At 42.8% G+C, this 22,622-nt stretch overlaps 1 protein-coding gene and 1 long non-coding RNA gene across 2 annotated transcripts; one reads left to right on the top strand and one right to left on the bottom strand.

The window, feature by feature from the left end:
* Positions 1 to 9,680: 9,680 nt before the first annotated feature.
* LOC116507099 (glutathione S-transferase-like) lies at positions 9,681 to 21,115 on the top strand. The gene is made up of 7 exons (XM_032215041.1): positions 9,681 to 9,791; positions 11,477 to 11,626; positions 13,025 to 13,076; positions 13,640 to 13,772; positions 16,580 to 16,721; positions 17,258 to 17,389; positions 20,849 to 21,115. The coding sequence occupies exons 2-7, from the start codon at positions 11,540 to 11,542 to the stop codon at positions 20,969 to 20,971; spliced, it is 669 nt and encodes a 222-aa protein (XP_032070932.1). The 5' UTR covers positions 9,681 to 9,791; positions 11,477 to 11,539; the 3' UTR covers positions 20,972 to 21,115.
* On the bottom strand, positions 12,466 to 14,755 carry LOC116507105. Its single transcript, XR_004255153.1, has 2 exons — positions 14,465 to 14,755; positions 12,466 to 12,559 (listed from the first exon to the last, which is right to left on the bottom strand). It is a non-coding gene; the product is annotated as an uncharacterized LOC116507105 (long non-coding RNA).
* Positions 21,116 to 22,622: the final 1,507 nt, after the last annotated feature.

Here is a 22,622-nt window from a genome sequence, read left to right as displayed (position 1 = left end):
TCTTAAGGTTAAGAATAACATCGCTGGTTTTGCATTAAAGATAACTGAATATTTTGCTGTCGTTGAGCATAATGTGTTCAAATTACCATTAATATTCTTTCATTTGTAACAAATGAATGTATGTTACAAATTAATGGGAATTCTTTGATCCAATTTCCGCTTTTTCTCCTTGGAGATGGGTGGTATTATTATACTTTAAAGACTTATTGTTACTTGATAGATAATTATGAATTCAAGAAACCAAGCACCTTAATTTTGACCACAGGATTATGGTGATTCTACAAACGGTTTTGCAGCTTATGAAAAAAGGTCATAATCACTTTCAGTGCTGTTGTAGCATGGAATGGTTGCTGAATGAACTGTTATAAGTTGTTGACTACCTGCAAAAGAGAAACACACACACAGAGAGACACACACACACACACAGAGGACAGTTGCATAGGACAGTTATGTATGAATCTAATTTTTACACTGTTAACCACATGTGGAATTTTTCTTGGCAGTACTGCGGAGACTAACATTACATTTCCTCTGTTGCTCTGAAGCTACTTCAGGCCTCTTCAGGAATCAACTTTCTGAAATCAATGCGTAAATGGTTATCAAGCCATTACTTCGGTTGTATTACAGTATTTTTTTTGGGGGGGATCATTGGTTTGGAGCCTTTGAGTCAGTGCTGACTCATGAAAATTGCATGGATTAATCCTTGCAATTTCCTTGGCAAGATTTTCAGAAGTGGCTTACTTACTCTTGTCTCCTTCCTACTCTGTTTCCCCGAAAATGAAACCTCCCCTGATAATAAGCCCAATCAGGCTTTTGAGCGCATGTGCTAAAATAAGCCTTCCCCCCAAAAATAACCCCTCCCCGAAAATATTGCAACACAGCAGCAGCCATGAGGTGACCATGCTCGCTGCCTCCTGCACCTCAAAAATAATAAGACCTCCCCGAAAATAAGGCCAAGTGCTTATTTCAGGCGTCAAAAGAAAATAAGACCCTGTCTTATTTTTGGGGAAACACGGTAGTGCTGAGAGAAATTGACTGGCCCATGGTCACCCAGCTGGATTTATGCCTAAACCCGAACTCGAACTTATGGTCAAGAGCCGAGGTGGCGCAGTGGTTAAATGCAGCACTGCAGGCTACTTCAGCTGACTGCAGTTCTGCAGTTCGGCTGTTCAAATCTCACCGGCTCAGGGTTGACTCAGCCTTCCATCCTTCCGAGGTGGGTGAAATGAGGACCCGGATTGTTGTTGGGGGTGATATGCTGACTCTGTAAACCGCTTAGAGAGGGCTGAAAGCCCTATGAAGCGGTATATAAGTCTAACTGCTATTGCTATTGCTATTGTTGCTGCTGTGTTTGAAACAAGAGACACATGTATTTGTGCTGTTTTAACTCAGTTAAAAGAAATTCTGCTGGCTTTGACTTCTGTCACAGTTACAGTAATTAGTTTCACCAAACGTCTGTTTTTCATAGTTACATAAACTCATTAAGCAGAGTTTGATTACTCACCAGATCTGAAATGGGCAGCCATATAAATTTGTAATGAATAAATAAATAAAATATAAAGAAATACTCTGCTGGCATTTAAGCTCCTTTAAAGAGCTCCCATTGTAGACGTCCCTCAGCTATTCAGGGTGTGGGAAATCCTTTCTTTTGTTGATAGATTGACAGTATTCAATTTATGCAGAGGGAGAAAGCATTCTGGAAAGTAATGGTGATTTGATAGTAGGGTTTTTGTTTTTCCAAATGAGAAAACAGCTGAATTCATGTGTCAAACTTGCAGCCCATGGGCTGGGTGCGTCATGTGCTGGCCACGCCTGCACCTAGTTTAGCGAAGGGGAAAAAAATTACCATACGTCACATGATGCCACTGAAATGATGTGAATTTGACACCTCTGTGTTAAAGCCACACTTTTAGGCCTTCATTTTCTCAGGACTGATTTTGAAAGCTTTGGTTTTTTTTGAACCAAGTCAGTTCCAGAGGGGACAATTTCCAAAAATTTATATTGGTTACACTTTCCCTTTTAGCACCTCACCTTGCAAATAGGGAAACAATCAGTGGTGGGGTTGAAATAATTTAACAATAGGTTCTGTGGGTGTGGCTAGCTGGTCATGTGACTGAGGGGTCATGGCTGGGTGTCATGTGACTTGGTGGGCGTGACTAGGTGGTCATGTGACTGGGTGGATGTGGCTATGTGGTCATATGACTGGGTGGGTGGGGCCAAATCAACATCATTTCTTTGCCCTAATTACTGTTTTAAGAATAAAAAAAGATATACCAAAAGTTACTGTATTTTTCAGAGTATAAGATGCACCAGAGTATAAGATGCACCAAGGTTTTGAACAGGAAAATAAAAAACAAAGTTTTTGCACTCTGCAGACCTCCCCAAAACGGGCCTGTTTTTTCTCAAACAAAGGACATGCATAGTCTTATAGAGTGCTCCTGGGGGCTGGGGGGGGGCAAAACTGAGCAAAAAACGTCCCATTTTTTGCTCATTTCTGCCCTCTCCAGCCCCCAGGATCACTTTGCAAGGCTCCTAAAAGCTATGTATGGCCCTTTTGGTGAAGTAGGTGGGGTTTCGGGAGGCAAACAAGGCTGAATTCATGTATAAGATGCGCCCAGATTTTCACTCTCTTTTTTGAGGGAAAAAGGTGCATCTTATACTCCGAAAAATACGGTATTTTATTTTATGCATTTAATACTTAAATAAGAAGAAGAGGTACACAAAACTAGATTTTGTTACAAGAGTTTTACAATATGAATAAAAACTATACAAAACTATTCAAGTTTTACAATGTGAATAAAAACTATTTATACAAAACTACACAACAGTTTTACAATATGAATAAAAGTCAAATCAGCCTCAGTCCAGTTAGGTAAAACTTGTTCTCTCTTCCAAAACTTCTTTTAAACACCGTCTGTCTATAAGGGCAGTTAAAAATTCTTCCGGGGAGTGGCCTGTCGCCGTCGGCAGCTTAACAGAGCTGCCCCCAGAATTCAGGTTCGTTATCTACTTAATATCAACAAGATAACTCTTTTTTCAGACAAGAAAAAAGCAGTGAGGAATCTCAGCTGGTAAGAATCTTCTTTGAAGTTCACAGTTTGTTTTTTTGTGAGCTGTGGACGGAGGGGGAGGATCAACCCATAGCTGAGTCATTCAACTCCGACCTGAACTTCGCAGCTGTTATTCACAGCACTAGACAGAACCCCTCCCCCTCAGGACAATCTTTAGAAAAGAGACTATTAAAAATCAATACGAGCAAAGACCAAACTTGTGAACTTTGAAAACCTTTCTCTATCTGAAATACCAGCTTCAATGTTATAAAAGCCTCTTTTGTTTAATTGTCTTCAAAATGGCGTTTACAGCTTCTGCATTTGTTATCTCCAGCTTCCTGCTACAGAATTAAAGAAACAATCTCTTATAATTTAATTAGAGCTACTCCCTTAAAGCTTTCAAGACTCTTTGTTGTTGAAACAGGGACATTCCAAACATTCCAAACGGACTTTCTCTTTTGAAATCCTCTGTAAAACCCCTTGAAAAAAAAAAAGAAGGGAAAAAAGGGGGGGGGGAGGAATTTCTTTTTCTCCACATAGCACAGTGGATTAGTAATTTAGAATAAATAATTAAAACTAAAACATAATGGCATCTAAATCAACCTCTGTCAAATTACCTCCGAAAACGTCTCCCATACCTGGTACAAAGCTGCAGCCCCCACCATCTATGCCCCCTAGTGGAGATGTACTAACAAAAGAATTTTTTCTGGAAATGTTCAAAGAATCCAGAGAACAGAACTTAGAAATGTTTAAAGAATTCAGAGAACAGAATCTAGAAATGCTCAAAGAATTCAAAGATGAAATAAGGAATGAGATGGAAGTTCTATATGACAAATTCGATACCAGGGTCACTAAAACGAATGATAATATGATGGGAATTGTAAATGTGATAACAGAATATATTTCTGGAATGGAAGATAATTTAGAAACTCTCAATGAAGCTAAAACTAACCTGATATCCAAAACTGAAGTGGTGGAACAAAAAATTGACAATGCTGAAAAACAAATTATTATGATACAGTATAAGCAGATGGAGCTTGCATTAAGAGTGAGGGGGCTGCGTGAAGAAAAGCAGGAGAACTTAAAGCAAATGTTTTCTGAAGCTTTTGACCGTCTGGTGGGAAAACCGGGATCCAATTTTGATTGGCAGATTGACAGGATTTTTCGTGTTAACTCATGGGCGGCAAAACAAAGGCAACTTCCCCGAGACGTAGTAATATACTTTGTTACAAGAGAATCTAGAAATATGATACTACAAGAGTCTTACAATACTAAGCTTCAAATTGGTGGACAGGACATGATTGTTTTGAAAGAAATACCACCTCAGATGCTAAGAGCCAGAAGAGATTATGCTTTTCTGGTGGAAGAGCTCAGAAAGCGTCAGATACAGTACAGATGGGATGCCCCATTCGGTATTATAGTTACAATGGACAAACAAAGATATCGTCTCAGCTCTGTATGGAAAGCTCGTGATTTCTATCATAAGATTCTGAAGATGGGATACCCTGAACCTTCGGGATATGGTGAAAAACCACGAGACGAACAAGATAAACAGCAAACCACACAACCATCAGATAAAATGTATCATCTCCCTCTTCCGGAAGGGCAAGGAGTCAAGGAAAAAAGATCCAACCGTAAGACCACCAGACAAACGGATAAACAAGCTACTATGCAACAATCTCAACAATCATTGGCCACTGATCAAGGAGCTACTGCAACAAGCTCAGAAGCTGTGGGAGGAGCTAAACCAAAGGTGAGACAGGCCTTGCGGGAGGCTCTAAAAAAGCTTCAGGCAACCAAAAATGACAACTAAGATTTTGACATGGAATGTTAACGGACTGAACTCTCCACAGAAAAGAAAGAAAATATTTCATTATCTCAAACAGTTTAAGAATGACATAATTTGCTTGCAAGAAACTCATATCAAATCAACCGATCAAAAATATTTGTTTAACCCCAAACTGGGCCAACATTTTGCGACCTCAGCCATGGAAAAGAAAAATGGCATAGTAGTATATTTAAAAATTAACTTTGGGGTCCATTCTTCAAAAATGTCCTTTCATTGTTACGTTGTTCAAATATCATTCTTCAAATATTAGAATATTTCGCTTCATTTTGTATTACTGAGCCAAAAAGTGTTTTTCCACTTTAATTGTAATGTTCCATTCCTTCTGGTTCCCTCTAGTGTCCAGTGTTCGAATTCCCATACTAATATTTTTAAATAGCAATAGCAGTTAGACTTATATACCGCTTCATAGGGCTTTCAGCCCTCTCTAAGCGGTTTACAGAGTCAGCATATCGCCCCCAACAACAATCCGGGTCCTCATTTCACCCACCTCGGAAGGATGGAAGGCTGAGTCAACCTTGAGCCGGTGAGATTAGAACCGCTGAACTGCAGATAACAGTCAGCTGAAGTGGCCTGCAGTACTGCACCCTAACCACTGCGCCACCTCGGCTATTTTTTTAAAAAAGAATTCAAACAGAATTTTTACAGGGGTAGGATATTTATAATTAATTTCAAAATATTATTTCAAATCCATCTGGACTATTAGTCTGTTTCTAAATTTCCAAAATCAACATTTTAGTTGCTGTTTATTAAGAAAAAGAGAGGAGGGAGGGTTTATTTGTCTTTTTTTCCTACTTAAACTCTTTAGAACATTTATTTTCTGCTAAGAATTGCAGTGAAGTCACCCAGTGTATGTTATCAGACATTTTATGATTCTTAATAGCTGAAAAGCTGCTAAGACCCAATTTTGGCAGTTTACCTATAAGGATTACATTGCTGTTTCGAGCTTCCTGGAATTTGCTCAACCCTGAGGTGTTCGATTCACAATCTGACTACAGAAACCTCAATTCCTGCTGCTCATTCGTGAGCAGCTGTCCAGAATGCAAGTGGATTTTCTGGATAATCTCCTTTATCTGGATTGGCCAGTCAGAAAACAACATCCAGTCACTGACCATGTGCCTCCACTCCTTCGAAGATGTTTACTTCGCCATGTATTATCAAACATTTAAAGACCAAACATTCACAAGGGATAACTTGGAACTCGGTTTTTCTTAGAACCCGATGAACTGTCAGCCCTTCATAATTTTGCTTTGGTCTCAATAGGCCCCATTAGCAATAGCAATAGCAGTTAGACTTATATACCGCTTCATAGGGCTTTCAGCCCTCTCTAAGCGGTTTACAGAGTTAGCATATCGCCCCCACAGTCTAGGTCCTCATTTCACCCACCTCGGAAGGATGGAAGGCTGAGTCAACCTTGAGCCGGTGAGATTTGAACCGCTGAACTGCAGATAGCAGTCAGCTGAAGTGGCCTGCAGTACTGCATTTAACCACTGCACCACCTCGGCTCTGCACCATTGGTGGCCTGAGTACTCTGCCAGCGAAAACAGGTTTTCCAGCTCCGTTTTCGGCTACAATGGCCTCCTGCAAACCTCTGCCAGTGAAAATGGAGCTCGGAGGGCCGCGTGTGACCCTCCAAAGCTCCATTTTCTCTAATAGAGGAACTGGCGGGGGGGGGCAGTCCTTTGTTGTTTCCAGGGCATCCTTGCCGGCCAGATCTAAGCACCCTGTGGGGAAGGCCACCCCCCCCCCAAGCCTTGAGTTTGACACCTCTGCAACAGGGCATTCAGAAACCAGTCGATACATTTCCTAAATGGGTATGGTGGGCTCCTCCAGTGAACTTCCGCTGGGTGGCTAAACCCATTGTCAAATATCTCTCTGGTTGGCTAAATCTTTTTGCATTTGTTGGGTAAGTGGTGAAAAGGAGGCCTCTCATCTTTCGTTAAGTGAATCTGCCACTGCCCCCGCCCCCCAAATTGACCTTGCTTGTCAGAAGTTTGCAAAAGGTGATCACGTGACCTGGGACACTGCATCCCTCGTAAATATCAGTCTGTTGAATTTTGATCGTGTTACTTAGGAGATGCCTTAATATTCGTAAGTGTGAAAAATGGTCATAAGTCACTTTTTCAGTACCATTGTAATTTCAAAAGGTTACTAAAAGATCTGTATGGTTTTCAGTCTCTTTTTCCTTTGTATGTGTGACATTGGGGTGGGGTGGGGGATAACCTGGACTCTCTTAGTTGATCATAAGCACAATTGTGTGCCCTGCACGCACATTTCTTGAAATCAGAGATTATTAGATATCCCTGAGTATTTGCTTGTGTGATATAAATTAAAACAATATGCTTCTTGGTTTATTCATATCAGGCAGTCCTTTGAAGAACAAAAATACAGATCTGCTACTTTTTCTGATTAATTGGCAACTCTGTAATTGATTAGTTAGCCTCCCCAGGCATTGGTCATCTTGGCTTATCTAGAAAGCTAAAGAGGAAAAAAAATTGGTTTGCGCTTCAGTCACAGACCACTTTGGAAGATCAGTGCTTCAGGCCATGGGTGTCACGCTTACGTCATCACGGCCGCGTCATGTGACATATTGGGACTTCCCCCCCTTCAATAAACTGGGCAGGGGCGTGGCCAGCGCATGACGCATCCGTCCCATGGGCCGTGAGTTTGACAGCCCTGCTTTAGATGAAGTAGAGGTCTTGAAATTATATTCTGGAAGAAAGAAATAGCAAGCCAATTTTGTATTATTTATTTACTAAATTTATTTGCCATCCATCTCACTCGTCAACCAACTCTGGGCAGATTATGCTAAAGTAGGATAAAATATGGATTAAAAATATAAGAATGAAGACGTGGCATAAAAAGGATAGGTAGAAGCTTGCTTAAAGGGACAGAGAAATGCCATCAGCCTCTAACCACAAGATGTTCCAGCCAACGTCCCTATGTCAAAAGTCCAAACCACAAGGTTCAATTAAAATTCGCATAAAGGGACATAGTCAGTACCTATGGCTCAAGACAAAAGGAGAAGTAAGACCCCCATCCCCTTAAAAGGCTTTTTCCTCAAGGTAACTAATGTGAAATGAGTTAAGTATTTCCGTGTTATGCTGCCTTTGAGAATGTATAAGAACGCGTGTTTCGATAATGAAGGTTGTTCAGAATTTGCAATGTTAGCCATTTTGTTAACTTTCTGAACCTGGCTAAACTTTTCCTGTATCCTGAGAAGTCTAAAGCCTGTCATTTTCTGCAACAATTCTATCATAAATCTATCTATCTATCTATCATAAACAGCAATAAAGGGTTCACCGACAAAAGTGCGCCCGACAAAAGTGCGCCTGACTAAACCGCGGTGACAAAACCGCAAGTTCTAAACCGCGCCGACGAATGAGCACTGAAGCGCGCCGACAACAGCGCGCCGACAGAAGGGCGCTGTAAACCTAACCCTAACCCTAACCCTAAACCTAAACCTAACCCTAAACCTGACCCTGACCCTAACCCTAACCCTAACCCTAACCCTAACCCTAACCCTAACCCTAACCCTAACCCTAACCCTAACCTTAATCCTAAACCTAACCCTAACCCTAACCCTAACCCTAAACCTAAACCTAACCCTAAACCTGACCCTGACCCTAACCCTAACCCTAACCCTAACCCTAACCCTAACCCTAACCCTAACCCTAACCCTAAACCTAAACCTAACCCTAAACCTGACCCTAACCCTAACCCTAACCCTAACCTTAATCCTAAACCTAACCCTAACCCTAACCCTAACCCTAACCCTAACCCTAAACCTAACCCTAACCCTAACCTTAATCCTAAACCTAACCCTAACCCTAACCCTAACCCTAAACCTAACCCTAAACCTAACCCTAACCCTAACCCTAACCCTAACCCTAACCCTAACCTTAATCCTAAACCTAACCCTAACCCTAACCCTAAACCTAACCCTAACCCTAACCCTAACCCTAACCTTAATCCTAACCCTAACCCTAACCCTAACCCTAAACCTAAACCTAACCCTGGCCCTAACCCTTAAATCGTGCTTCTGTCGGCACGCTGTTGTCGGCGCGTTGATGACGTCGCGGTTTTCACGCCACGGTTTTGTCGGCGCGCTTTTGTCGGGTCACGCAATAAAGACAATGAAAAGTTATAAATGTTAAAGCATTCAGTATTAAAACATTAATATATTAATAATTTGTCTATTAATAATAGACAAAAAGATCCCAGTCCATATAAAGGGGCTCGAGGGAGGATTTTATCTAATCTACTCGCTATTCCAGAAAGGGCCCCAAGTCAATTTGGCAGAGCCAATTTGTAACCAAGACAACTGTGTGAATATAATTTGTCAGGACTGGAGCTAAAACGGGCCCAAAGGCTGGTGAATATATTTTTTTTCTCCCTCTATCAGCTGCATGACAGCATAAAATTCAACTGATACATTTTTTTTTCCCCTTGTGTGAAAGAAACTACAGTATTCCTGCTGAATGGTCTATTTGTCTGTTGCATAGCTGAGGAATGACCCTGATAAGTGACCTCCCTTCACCAGTTCTAAACCCAAGTTAATCATTTGCTCTGTCAAGGTTTGTCAATGACCCTGATAAGTGACCTCCCTTCACCAGTTCTAAACCCAAGTTAATCATTTGCTCTGTCAAGGTTTTTTTTTTTTTTTTTTAAATTGTTGCAAAATTTAGCTCACAAATTAATCCGAACCCCTTCATCCTTGAAAGCAGATATGGTATGACTAAGCGTTTTTTTTTTTAAACTGGGTTATATCCCCCTGTCCAATTCCCTCCTCCCCAAAGGTGCTATTGTACAAAAGCAGGCAGAATTTCAGGCTCTTTGCTGATTCGGGAGTCATTTCTCACAACAATAATTACCCAGCAGAGAAGTTACACCGGGTGAGTGCTTTTAATTGCTTCTTCTGGCAGTTACAGTGCCTGCTACGATAAGCAGTGTAATCCACATGGACGTTTATGCTAGATTTCAGATTACAGATACATTCACACCCTGCATATAGTATTATATTAGATACTTCTGGGATTGTATAGGTAACTTGAAGCTGTCTGGAGTTGGTAGATTTGGGGGAGATGTATCTAAGCTGAAACAAATTGCTTTGAAAGAGAAGAGATATGCTGGTTTAAAATTGAGCCACAATGGAGCCTTAATTAGATCAGGGGAGACCTGATAGCAGTGGTCCAATATTTGAGGGGCTGTCACAAAGAGAAGGGGGGGAGGTTCAACCTTTTTTCCAAAGCACCTGAAGGCCAGACAAGGAATAATCGATGGAAACTGATCAAGGAGAGATTCAACCTAGAAATAAGGAGAAATTTTCTGACAATGAGAACAATCAACAATGGAACAGAAGTTGCCTTCAGAAATTGTGGGAGCTTCATCCCTGAAAGCTTTCAAGAAGAGACTGGACTTCCATCTGTCAGAAATGCAATAGTTAGACTTAACAATAGTTAGACTTATATACCGCTTCATAGGGCTTTCAGCCCTCTCTAAGCGGTTTACAGACTCAGCATATCGCCCCCAACAACAATCCGGGTCCTCATTTTACCCACCTCGGAAGGATGGAAGGCTGAGTCAACCTTGAGCCTAGTGGGATTTGAACAGCTGAACTGCTGAACTGCAGTCAGCTGAAGTAGCCTGCAGTGCTGCATTTAACCACTGCGCCACCTCGGCTCTTGATGGTGTAGGGTCTCCTACTTGGGTGGGGGTGTGTGTTCAACTAGATGACCTACAAGGTCCCTTCCAACTTGGTTATTCTGTTCTGTTGTAGGTTTCTTAACTTTCAAGCTAGATGTTGATACTTCAAAGCGTAGTTTTAGAGTTTCTAAAGTCAACTTCTCAAATGGGTTGCAGGGTTTTTAGCAAGGCTTTTCCATTGTTGAAGAAGGGCTGGAAAGTAGAAATTTAAGAATGCCAGGTTTTCCAACTGCTGGTGGTGGCGTTGAGGAAAATTAGATCTGTTGAATTCTGTTTAAGGTGGGAATCCAACCAGGGGTGGTATACACGTAACTTCCCTACCTGTTCGTGCTTGTGCATGTGCTTTTGGCAAAAAAAGGGCCTAAGTGGGATGTCATAGAGCTGGGTGCGGGTAGGCAAAGCCACCCACGATTTCCGCTACCGGTTCAGGCGATCCGGTCCAAATCGGTAGAATACCACCTCTGAACCTAACCATTAAGTGACAGCCTGGTCTTCTTGAAGAAGATCAGTCCAGAAGTTCAGCTCAGGGTAGGTTTAGGTTTTAATGGATTTGTATGCCGCCCAATCCCGAGGGACTCCGGGCAGCTTACATAAAAACAATTTAAAAAATATTAAAAGGATTTAAAATACAAGACAAAGTAAATTAAAAACACAACGTGCACTCAATCTTAGTGGGGCTGGAGATCAATCAAGGATCAGCAGCCCCGGGCCTGCTGGAACAGCCAGGTCTTAATAGACTTTCGGAAGGCCGAGAGAGTGGGGAGGGTCCGGATCTCGGGGGGGGGGTATGCTATGTGGACTGTATTTCATGACTTTTGTGGCAAAAGCAGTGACTTCTGGATTCATAATGGCTCCTCTTCCACTTCTCTTTTAGGACATCCACAAAGCCCATCTTCCTACTGAACTGAGTTTGAGAGTCTGAAGAATTTCCAAAAAGATGGCAGGGAAACCTAAACTGCACTACACTCGGGGAAGAGGGAAAATGGAATCTATCCGCTGGCTGTTCGCGGCAGCCGGGGTTGAGGTCTGTTTTATCATGCTTTTTGCAGGCATACGGCACAGAATTCAGCCAGTGCTTTGGCTGGCATCTCAAAAGGATCTTCTAATACCAGCATCAGAGACTAACCAATGATTCACCCTTGCAACAGATTCTTCATCAAATGGATGGGTTGACACATCCACAGGTGCAAGAATCAAAGCATTCATAAGATATTTTCTGCCTTGGGCTCCCCTTCCTTTTCTCTTGTGAAACGGATTTTTCAAAATCTTAGAGAGAGTCTCTGGATTGGTGAATTTAAAGCATCTGGGGTGCAAAAAAACAAAAAAGAGAGAGAGATGATAATCAATGCAAGTTTGGGGAGGGTTGATATACCTGTTTGGACAATGAAATCAGAATCGGGAAGCGGGATTAGAGTTCCAGATCAAAGCCATGTTTTACAATGCAATTAAAAATGCGGAGCTGATTTCCTTTTTAGGCGATATGCTTGTAAAGCCTTTTTGTAAAGCTGACCTTGGTTGATTGTAACAAGCTCAGGCAGAGTTGAATTTGATTAGAATTTGGATCAAAGGGCACTAGGAACGTACGTGTGCTAGGTGAGGAAATTGAAGGAAATATTCCAGAACAAGGGCATGAAAACTGCGAGGCTGAAATTACAGGCCACCTTGAAGGATTTGGGGACAGTGGTGAAATTCAAATTTGCTTACTACCGGTTCTGTGGGCATGGCGTGGTGGGCTTGGCAGGGCAAAATTTCCATTCCCTCCCCACTCAGGGGCCAGCCAGAAGTGGTATTTGCCGGTTCTCTAAACTACTCAAAATTTCCATTACTGGTTCTCCAGAACCTGTCAGAACCTGCTGAATTTCACCCTTGATTTGGGACCTTTTAAACTGGTGCTGTAGTTGTGACAGCCTCTTTGCAAATGCAACAGGTTCTTTCCACTGCCATTTTGCAAAGGCACCTATTACTTGAAGAGCCGAGGTGGCGCAGTGGTTAGGGTGCAGCACTGCAGGCCACTTCAGCTGACTGTTATCTGCAGTTCAGCGGTTCTAATCTCACCGGCTCAAGGTTGACTCAGCCTTCCATCCTTCCGAGGTGGGTGAAATGAGGACCCAGACTGTGGGGGCAATATGTTGACTCTGTAAACCGCTTAGAGAGGGCTGAAAGTCCTATGAAGCGGTATATAAGTCTAACTGCTATTGCTATTGCTATTGCTATTGCTATTACTTCTTCATAAAAACCTGAACCAGCCTTTACTCGTGAATAGGAAACCTCTGTTATATTGGAGTGGGGTTTTTTTTTAAACACAACTTGTTTCTCCCCCCCCCCCCCCAAAAAAAAAAGCCAAGCGTGAGCTACTGTTTTTTTCTCCAAAACGATCTTCTAAAACAAGGAGAAAGCATTTCATTTTATTTCTGCATTGCAGTTTGAAGAACAATTTTTGGAAACGAATAAAGATCTGGAGAAGTTGCGCAGTGGTGAGTTGGATGCAAATTTTAAATAAAATCTATTATCCACTTTATCATGAGATCAGGCCAAGAGTTTGAGGTGAATTGAATGGCATCATCTCAATTGCAAAGATGTATTGGGAGCTTGGGCTGTTGATAGCTTGTTTTTGGAGCCAATCCTAAACAGGGATTTTTTTTAATTATTCCTTATACTACTTAGCTCCATGTATCTTATCTGTACATTTGGATCATGAGTAGAATTGTCCCCACAATGTGAATGACTTGGCGCTCGGAAAAGAACCCTTCCTATGATGAGCTTCATTTGATTTCCGCAACCAGCAAAATTGTTCCTAAAATTGCTGGGAGTTGAAGCCCAGAAATTAATACATATTAATTAAATATCCTGGTTATATGTGGATGTTGCTCTATCTAGCCTGAGTCTGTAATCCTTGCACATGGTTTTTTTAAAAAATAGTAAAGCATATTAAATAGGCCAGTCGAATCAATTTGAAATATTCAATTAACATTTTTTAGTTTCATTTAAATTGAATTTCTATTTTCTGAATTTTTTTTTCTTGTTTATCTTTCACCAGATGGATGCCTGCTTTTCCAGCAAGTGCCCATGGTGGAAATAGATGGGATGAAGCTGGTGCAAACACGAGCCATTCTCTGCTATATTGCAGCAAAATACAATCTCTATGGAAAGGATTTGAAAGAAAGAGCACTGTACGGGGTTATGACTATCTTGATTAAAATCTAGAATTTATTACAAACTTGTAACGGAAATGTAACATGCAATACCGATGTATTTTGAGGTGTAGCTTTATATTAGCATTCAAGAATACAGTATAGACTGCAGTATTGCAAACAACCACTAGATGGTGACAAAGAGATGAATCTTTTTGTAGCTCTTTTCTCCCATCTGCTGGTCACTCCAGTTTTTGCAATACAGATCCAGTAATACGGTATTATTATTTTCCCTGCCTGGTAAAATCTTTCATTTGGGCTTCAAATGATTAGGGCAAGTAGCTTTTTAGCAATGTGGAAATGAGTAGGAAAACAATGATTTGAATGGCAACATTGTAAAGTGTATGTAGCAAGACTTTATTTTTTTTGAAAGCATTCCTCTGAAGCAGGAATGAGGAATTTATGGTCTTCCTGCGATTAATGAGTTAAATTTTCAATAGCAATAGCAATAGCAGTTAGACTTATATACCGCTTCATAGGGCTTTCAGCCCTCTCTAAGCGGTTTACAGAGTCAGCATATCGCCCCCAACAACAATCCGGGTCCTCATTTTACCCACCTCGGAAGGGTGGAAGTCTGAGTCAACCCTGAGCCGGTGAGATTTGAACAGCCGAACTGCAGAACTGCAGTCAGCTGAAGTAGCCTGCAGTGCTGCATTTAACCACTGCGCCACCTCGGTTCAGCTTCTTTCAATATCGGCCATGTTGCTTGAAGTGTTTCATTTGAAGGCCAGCACTGTTCTACCAACAGGGAGTTCTCCTCATGCACAGTGATCTTAGAAAAATATGTTTTATAGGATAGCAGCTGTGGAAGATGTTTTTAAATCCCTTTTTTGGCCAAAACAGTCAGTTCCCTTTCATAGATTGCCAATTATTAACACACCTTTAATATGCATTAATAAATGACAATCTATGGAAAGGAACCGACTGTCTTTAACTGACTGAACTGACTAATCTTTAATGCATTTAATCAGTGGTGGGTTTCAAAAATTGTTGGAACCTACTCTGTGGGTGTGGCCTCCTTTGTGGGAGTGGCTTGCCACCCATGTGACCGGATGGGAGTGGCTTGCTGCCCATGTGACCGGATATGAAATTATGAATTAGTACTTAGGTCAGTCCAGGTAGCTATTCAGAAACTCTGGCATTGAATCATGCAAGTCTTAAAGCTGTCAAGTTACAAGATCCTTGCCAGTGGTGGGTTTCAAAAATTTTTGGAACCTCTTCTGTAGGTGTGGCCTGCTTTCTGGGTCCACTGGTGGAACCTCTTCTAACCGGTTTGGTAGATTTGACGAACCGGTTCTACCGAATAGGTGCGAACTGGTAGGAACCCACCTCTGATTTAATGCATGTAAGAGCCGAGGTGGCGCAGTGGTTAGGGTGCAGTACTGCAGGCCATTTCAGCTGACTGTTATCTGCAGTTCAGCGGTTCAAATCTCACCGGCTCAGGGTTGACTCAGCCTTCCATCCTTCCGAGGTGGGTAAAATGAGGACCCGGATTGTTGTTGGGGGCGATATGCTGACTCTGTAAACTGCTTAGAGAGGGCTGAAAGCCCTATGAAGAGGTATATAAGTCTAACTGCTATTGCTATTGCTATTAGTGTGTAAGGAACTACTCCAATGAAACTCAGTCAAGATTTTTAGATTTAGATTTTAGATTTTATTTGTCTTGTATGCCGCCCACTCCCGGAGGACTCCGGGCGGCTCACAAAAAACAAGGGAAAAGGGAAAACAAGACAAAGACAACATATTAAAAACAAGCCAACATTCACAATTTCCGTGGAGGTAGATGTTTCTCGGACCCCCTGGCCTGCTGGAACAGCCAGAGCTTGGTGGCTTTGCGGAAGGCCGAGAGGGTAGCAAGAGTCCGGATCTCGACAGGGAGCTCGTTCTCACCAGCTCAAGGTTGACTCAGCCTTCCATCCTTCCGAGGTGGGTGAAATGAGGACCCAGACTGTGGGGGCAATATGCTGACTCTGTAAACCGCTTAGAGAGGGCTGAAAGCCCTAGGAAGCGTTATATAAGTCTAACTGCTATTGCTATTGCTATGCAAAGTGGAATCAGGCCTCAGGCTGCACACGTGAACTAAGAAGGATGTAGAAATGCTTCTGATGCAGGAGGGGGTGCACAGGTAAACCCACCAGTGGCTGGCCAGGTTAGGTGGTCTTAATAGAATGGACCTTATAAATTCATATTAGCTTGATCTTTAGCTTGAGTGAACTTTCTCTCTAACTTTGACGTTTAGCTTCCAACTTTGACTTCTGACTTCCTCATAAGTATTAAAAATAGTGTTGAACAGTGTGGCAAGACCCTGTAATGGAGGGGCACAGGAAGCCAGGCGTGGGTGAGAGATAGAACAGAGGTGAAACAGCTAACATTCCAAATGAACTTCTCCTTTTCGAAATGTCTCATGTATGGAAACACCTTGAGAATGCACAGTGTGGAACACGGCATAAAAGTTGCATCCTGGGCAGAGCCCAGGCAGTTCAGATTTTGGTGTGTGAGCACGCTGAACTCGATGCATCAAATAAACCTGTTTCTCTCGCACCTTCGTGGTCTCGAGTCCTGGTCTTTCGTAAGTAGATTGCAAACCTCAATCTGCTGCAACACTTCTATCAGGTTTAAATTTCTTAAATGGCCTCCCCCGCTAAAAAAGTCTAACTTACTAATTTTAAATAATTTTTATACAGGTCAAGCTAATGGATACATGTTTCTACACTCACTTGGGGCCCAATTGAGGGGCACCTAATTTTAAAAATATTTTCTCTCTCCCCTTTGACTGTGTCTTTCAGGATTGACATGTATGTGGAAGGAACCACGGATCTGATGGGAATGATAATGATGCTCCCTTTACAGCCTGCGGAAAATAAAGAAAAGCAAAAAGACTTAATTATTGAAAGAGCTGCAACCAGATATTTTCCAGTCTACGAGAAGGTAAGTTGATAATGAGGCAGGGGCTTTAAAACAGACCGGTCCTTTGATATTTCCAGGCCAGCCCCATGGGTCAGATCTAAGCGTCCCACGGGCTGGATCCGGCCCGCGGGCCTTGAGTTTGTCACCCTTGAACTAAAGCGTTTGTAATTCCCGTGGTTGTACTGGCTGAGGATGATGGGGGTTGCAGTCAAGTCTGTCTGAAACCTACAAGCTTGGAAAGGTTGACTCAGAATCTATATCCCCCCCAGTGTAGGTTTCCCAAGATGTAAATATGTGACGCGGCAGAATGCATTTATTTATTAAATCTATATCTTGCAATCAGAATACTCTCCAAACAAGAAAAGTAAAAAAAGAAGAGTATAGAACCATCCATTTTATAGCACCAGCAGCCAAAGCAATTATTTTGCTCCTGTTGCAAATATTGCATCTGTTAGAAATGCACCAGGGAAGCTTATCTGTCTAAAATAATATATTTGCCTTTTGCAATCTTAGCAGACAAATGCCTTCATCTTATCTTGGGTTTCTTCATGTTACAGGTTTTGAAAGATCATGGGCAAAATTTTCTGGTTGGTAACCAGTTTAGTTGGGCAGATGTTCATCTCTTGGAAGCTATCTTAATGGTTGAAGAATTCAAGTCTGATGCTCTCACTAAATTTCCTCTCCTGCAGGTAAGGACACTATTAAAACTGTGGGAATTGGCAAGCCATGTGACTGCAGTATATAAGGCAAATACAGAGACTAGATCAGGGATGGCGAACCTTTTTCGCGTGCTATAAGTGGGGGGAGTGCAGGAGGGGTTGTGTCCGGGCGTGCCGCACCCATAATGCAATGCGCGACACCCCTCCAGTGCGCATGCACGTACTACAGGCGCGACCCCATTTTTTGCATGCTTTTTTCGCCATCCCCAGGCTCCAGAGGCTTTATAGGAGCCTGGGGAGGGCAAAAACAGCCTCCCCTGCCCCACTGGAGGCTCCCCGGAGGCTTCAGGGAAGCCTCCGGACAAATCAAAACAACCCTCCGAGCAAACCAGAAGTCACTTCCAGTTTGCTTGGAGGGTCGTTTTAAGCGCCGAAGGTTTCAGAGAAGCTTCCTGAAGGTCCCTGAAGCCTCCGGAGCACTCAAAACGACCCTCCGAGCAAACCGGGAGTCCGTTCCCGAACTTCCGGTTTGCCCATAGGGGCGTTTTTCTGCGCTCCAGGGGCTTCAGGGAAGCTCATGAAGCCTCTGGGGGAGGGCGGGAGGCTCTTTTCTCTCTCCCCAGGCTCCTATAAAGCCTCTGGAGAGAGACTTTGGCTTTAAAATAGGGTGAACTCAGCTGACAGGGCATCGCGTGCCCTGACAAATGGCTCCGCGTGCCACCCGTGGCACATGTGCCATAGGTTCGCCATCCCGGGACTAGATTGTCAGGCATTGATGGAGATTATTTGGAAAGAACCACTGCAGCTACCAGAATGCCACGAGGAGGAGGAGGAGGAGGAGGAGGAGGAGGAGGAGGAGGATACTTGCTTTGACATCTGCATCTCATGTAGGGAATGAGTATGAATTTCTGTCCCTTTGCTTTATATGGATGATATAATCCTCAACTGACTACTCTTGAGCCCAAAATTTATGTGGTTGAGAGAGAATTTTTAAATTGAGTTTGGCCTCATTTTGTGACATTCCTTGCCACAGTTGTTAAGTGAATCACTGCAGTTGATAAGTTAGTAACCTGGTTGTTAACTGAATCTGGCTCCCCCATTGACTTTGCTTGTTAGAAGGTTGCAAAAAGGGATCACGTGACCCCAGGACATTGCAGTGGTCATATGTATGAACCACTAGCCAAGAATCTGAATTTTGCTCACATGATCACGGGACGGCTCCAAAGGTTGTAATTGTGAAAAATGGTCATAAGTCTCTTTTTTCCAGTACTGTTGTAACTTTGAATGGTCACTAAATGAAGTGTTCTAAGTTGAGGACTACCTGTATGGTCTTTTTGATTTATAATCGCTGCCTATGCCAGTGATGGCAAACCTTTTCGGCACCAAGTGACCTGGAAGAGGAGTGGCACAGGGGGCATGCCCACACTGGGAAATGAACTTTTGGTTTCCGGCACACACATGTCAGTTCTAACCTCTTCTATAGAAGAGGTTCCACAAATCTACCGTGCCGTTTAGAACCGGTTCCAGCTCCCTCCCCATGCCCGTCCACACATCATCAAGATGAAAAGTGAGAGGAGGAATTCTGGGAGTTGAGATCCACCCGTCTTAAAGCTGTCAAGTTTGAACACCCCTGGGGTTTTTTTTCCTAAAGGGTTAGGGGTTCAAGTCTTGTAACTTGACAGCTTTAAGACTTGAACACTTCAGTGCCAGAGTTCCTGAGCCAACATAACTGGAGGAGGAATTCTGCGAGTTGAAGTCTACAAGTCTTAAAGCTGTCAACTTTGAACACCCCTGGGGTTTTTTCCCCCTAAAGTGTTAGTGGTGCAAGGGTCTTGTAACTTGACAGCTTTAAGACTTGCGTGCTTCAAATGCCAGAGTTTCTGAGCCAACATTTTGGTTGCTAAGCAAGAGCGTTGTTTATTGAGTCTCACCACATTTTACAAGTTGGCCACTCCCACCTGGTCACATGGCCAGCAAGCCACTCCCACAAAGCACGCCACACCTACAGAAGAGGGTCTAAAATTTTTTGAAACCCACCACTGGCGCATGTGCACTAGACAGCTGGTATTCTAGTTTCTGGCACACATGGGCATCCGATGATCAGCTGGCCAGCGCGCATGCACACGCCAGAAACTGGAAGACTAGTTCTTCTGGTTTCTGGCACTCCTGCACGCGCGAAGGCCAGCTTATTGTCGCACCAGAAACCTGGAAGCGGAACAGGCAACATGGCTCCGCTTGCCACTTCGGGCATGTGTGCCATAAGTTCACCATCATAGGGCCTATGCTGATACATGGCACATGCTTAGGAAAAAACCCACCACCTCTTCCAAGTGCAATCAGGATTTTGAATCTCAATTTCATGAGGTCCCAGAACTTAAGTGTGCTTTCTTTTTTCTTACTTAAATGCACGTATTTCCTGATTCACCAGACTCCGCACTGGTAGATCTCCCCCGGTTTAGCTGCAGAAGAAACTTGTGGCACTTTTGATCAATACCATCTCTAGTTGATGTTCCTTTGAAGTCGATTTTTGGGTGTAGATCAAAAAGAGCCGAGAAGGCAAAGTTTAAAAACCACACACATTACGAAGCATCACAGGTCTTTGATACATTGCCAGATTCTTTCATTGCAGCTTAGACTGGATTGCAGTTTGAACCTGTACGGATTGCTCCATATTTAAGCACTGTTTCCAATAATTGCTCAACCATCAGGTGATTTGATGGGCAAAATGGAATGTAGAGGGAAGACTAGAGGAGGGAGGGAGAGAGGAGGGGAAAAAGAAATACATTTGTAGGGTTTTTTTCCCAATGATTTCTTAGCAATCTAAATACTGGAAAGGATTTGGGAGTCTTCCACCAAGAACATCTAAGACAAATTACAAAGCTACTATCGAGAACCACAAACTTACATATTATCTGTCAAATATGATTCTTAGTCAATATACACTCGCTTAATTAGTGAGGCCGGAGCTTTATTTGAAGAATCTTGCTTCTGTAGAGCAGGAGAGTCAAAATTGCATTGTCATAGCGTCATCACGTGACATATCACGACTTTTCCCCCCGTAGCTAAACCGGGCGTGGCCAGTGTGTGACACATCCAGGCCACGCCCTGCTGTAGAGGAATTATATGAATGCCAATAATAACCTACCAATTTTATTGTATAAATTTGAAGGATGAAGGAAAAGGAAATCTCACAATCGTTCTGTGATGACAGCCAGTTCCTCAAGCTTCTATGGAGTGTGCGTTTTTCTGCTAATCTCCAATTTACTTTTCAGAAGAATGCTTTGAAATTAAGATTTCTGACCTCACCCGTTGTCGTGTTTTCTTGCAGTACTTTTAATAATATTAGCATTTAAAACTTTTAGTACTTCAACATTTTGAACTAGCCTCACATTTTCATTTTGCATCTAGAAATAGATAGCATTTTCAGGCGGTAAACTCATATCTTATTTTTCATTGTTTTTTAAGAGAAATTTTTTCTATCTTTCCTAGGCTTTCAAAACAAGAATAAGCAATATACCGACAATAAAGAAATTCTTGCAGCCTGGAAGTCAAAGGAAACCTCCAATGGATGACAACATGCTGGCACAAATTAAAAAAATATTCAATTTCTAAAGGGGTTTTCCAAATAGTTCTACTAACATGTTTCTCCCCCCCCCCCCCACTGCCCAATATATTGCTGATTTTAACTGCCTCTATCATTAGAAAGATAAACTAAGTAAAATTGCAATTCCTTTTAGTTTTATAATCACAATCCTTTGGAAACAGTGAAAAAAATCAGTAATTTAGATGAAAAATATTTTTGAAGGACTTGTATCTAAAATTATTGCGTATAATACTTTTTTTTTCATATGATTTTATTGTTATTGCTGTTTATACCTTAAAAGAAACGCAGTGATTTCTTATTTGGAATGTCATTAACTACCATCTCTATAGTTGTTATTATGTAGTAATAACTTAAGAAAGAGCCAAGGTGGCGCAGTGGTTAAATGCAGCACTGCAGGCTACTGCTAGATCAGCAGGTCAGCGGTTCAAATCTCACCGGCTCAGGGTTGACTCAGCCTTCCATCCTTCCGAGGTGGGTAAAATGAGGACCCAGATTGTTGGGGGCAATATGCTGACTCTCTGTAAACCGCTTAGAGAGGCCTGAAAGGCCTATGAAGCGGTATATAAGTCTACTGCTATTGCTATTGCTAAGAAAAAGAACTCAATAAATTTCTCTTTTGTTATCACGTAAAATGTAATTCTATACAGACCTTAATCCTTTCAATTTACAGCAATACATTCTATTTTTTTATCATAGCAATGCATTCTAGTCTACATCTACTTTGACTACTAATGAATCTTCAAATTGCAAACTTTTGCTGATGTGAACACACCAGTCCGCAGCTGAGAGTTGGAAAGTGGCAAAACACATATAGTACACTGGAAACCCATCCCCCTCCTGATCCCTGGGACCAGGGGTGGGTTTCTCGCCTCGTTCCAACCGCTAGCACGCATGCGTACTAGCGTCTGCGCGATGTTCCAGCTGCTCCTGGAGGATCACGCAGGCGCTGTATGCGTCCTGCGCAGAACCTATCAAAACCGGGTAAGGACCGCGGGCGGGCGGGCCCTTCGCCATTCCCGGAAGTTACTTACTTCCGCGTTCACTGACCAACCGGTTCGCAGGGACCGCCACGAACCGGTTGAAACCCACCCCTGCCTGGGACCCTCTAGGATGGAGCTGTGAAGAAGAATCTGACTCGGGCAGCAGTGGTGGGAAGACAGGATAGGGCCAGCTCTTAGTGTGCCACATACATTAAGAGCCACGATGGCGCAGTGCTTCGAATGCAGTATTGCAGGCTGATTCTGCCCACTGCCAAGAGTTCGATCCTGACTTACTCAAGGGTTGACTCTATCTTTCATCCTTCTGAGTTCTGTAAAATGAGGACCCAGGTTGTTGGGAGGAACTTGCTGGCTCTGTATACTGCTCAGATAGTGCTGTAAAGCACTATGGAGTGCTATATAAGTTTCAGTACTATTACGATACATATGAGGCATGCCAGAAATCTCCATTTCCAGGTCTCCATTCCCTCCATGCCTCTCCGGTTACCACCCAAAGCCCCAGACTGCTACCTGTTGTGGCCCAGCAGGAGCCGTTGGAGCTGCCACCAGACTCCGACAGCGAAGGGCCCTATGAGTCGGCTCTGGAGGAGGTGGAGGACCCTGGACAGGGTTCCAACTCTGAGCAGGGCGCCTGAGCATTAGAGCAGTGGGGAGGTGACAA

The sequence above is a fragment of the Thamnophis elegans genome, chromosome 4 (assembly GCF_009769535.1).
Source record: "Thamnophis elegans isolate rThaEle1 chromosome 4, rThaEle1.pri, whole genome shotgun sequence".
Taxonomy (NCBI): domain Eukaryota; kingdom Metazoa; phylum Chordata; class Lepidosauria; order Squamata; family Colubridae; genus Thamnophis; species Thamnophis elegans.
This window is presented reverse-complemented; position numbering and strand designations above follow the sequence as displayed.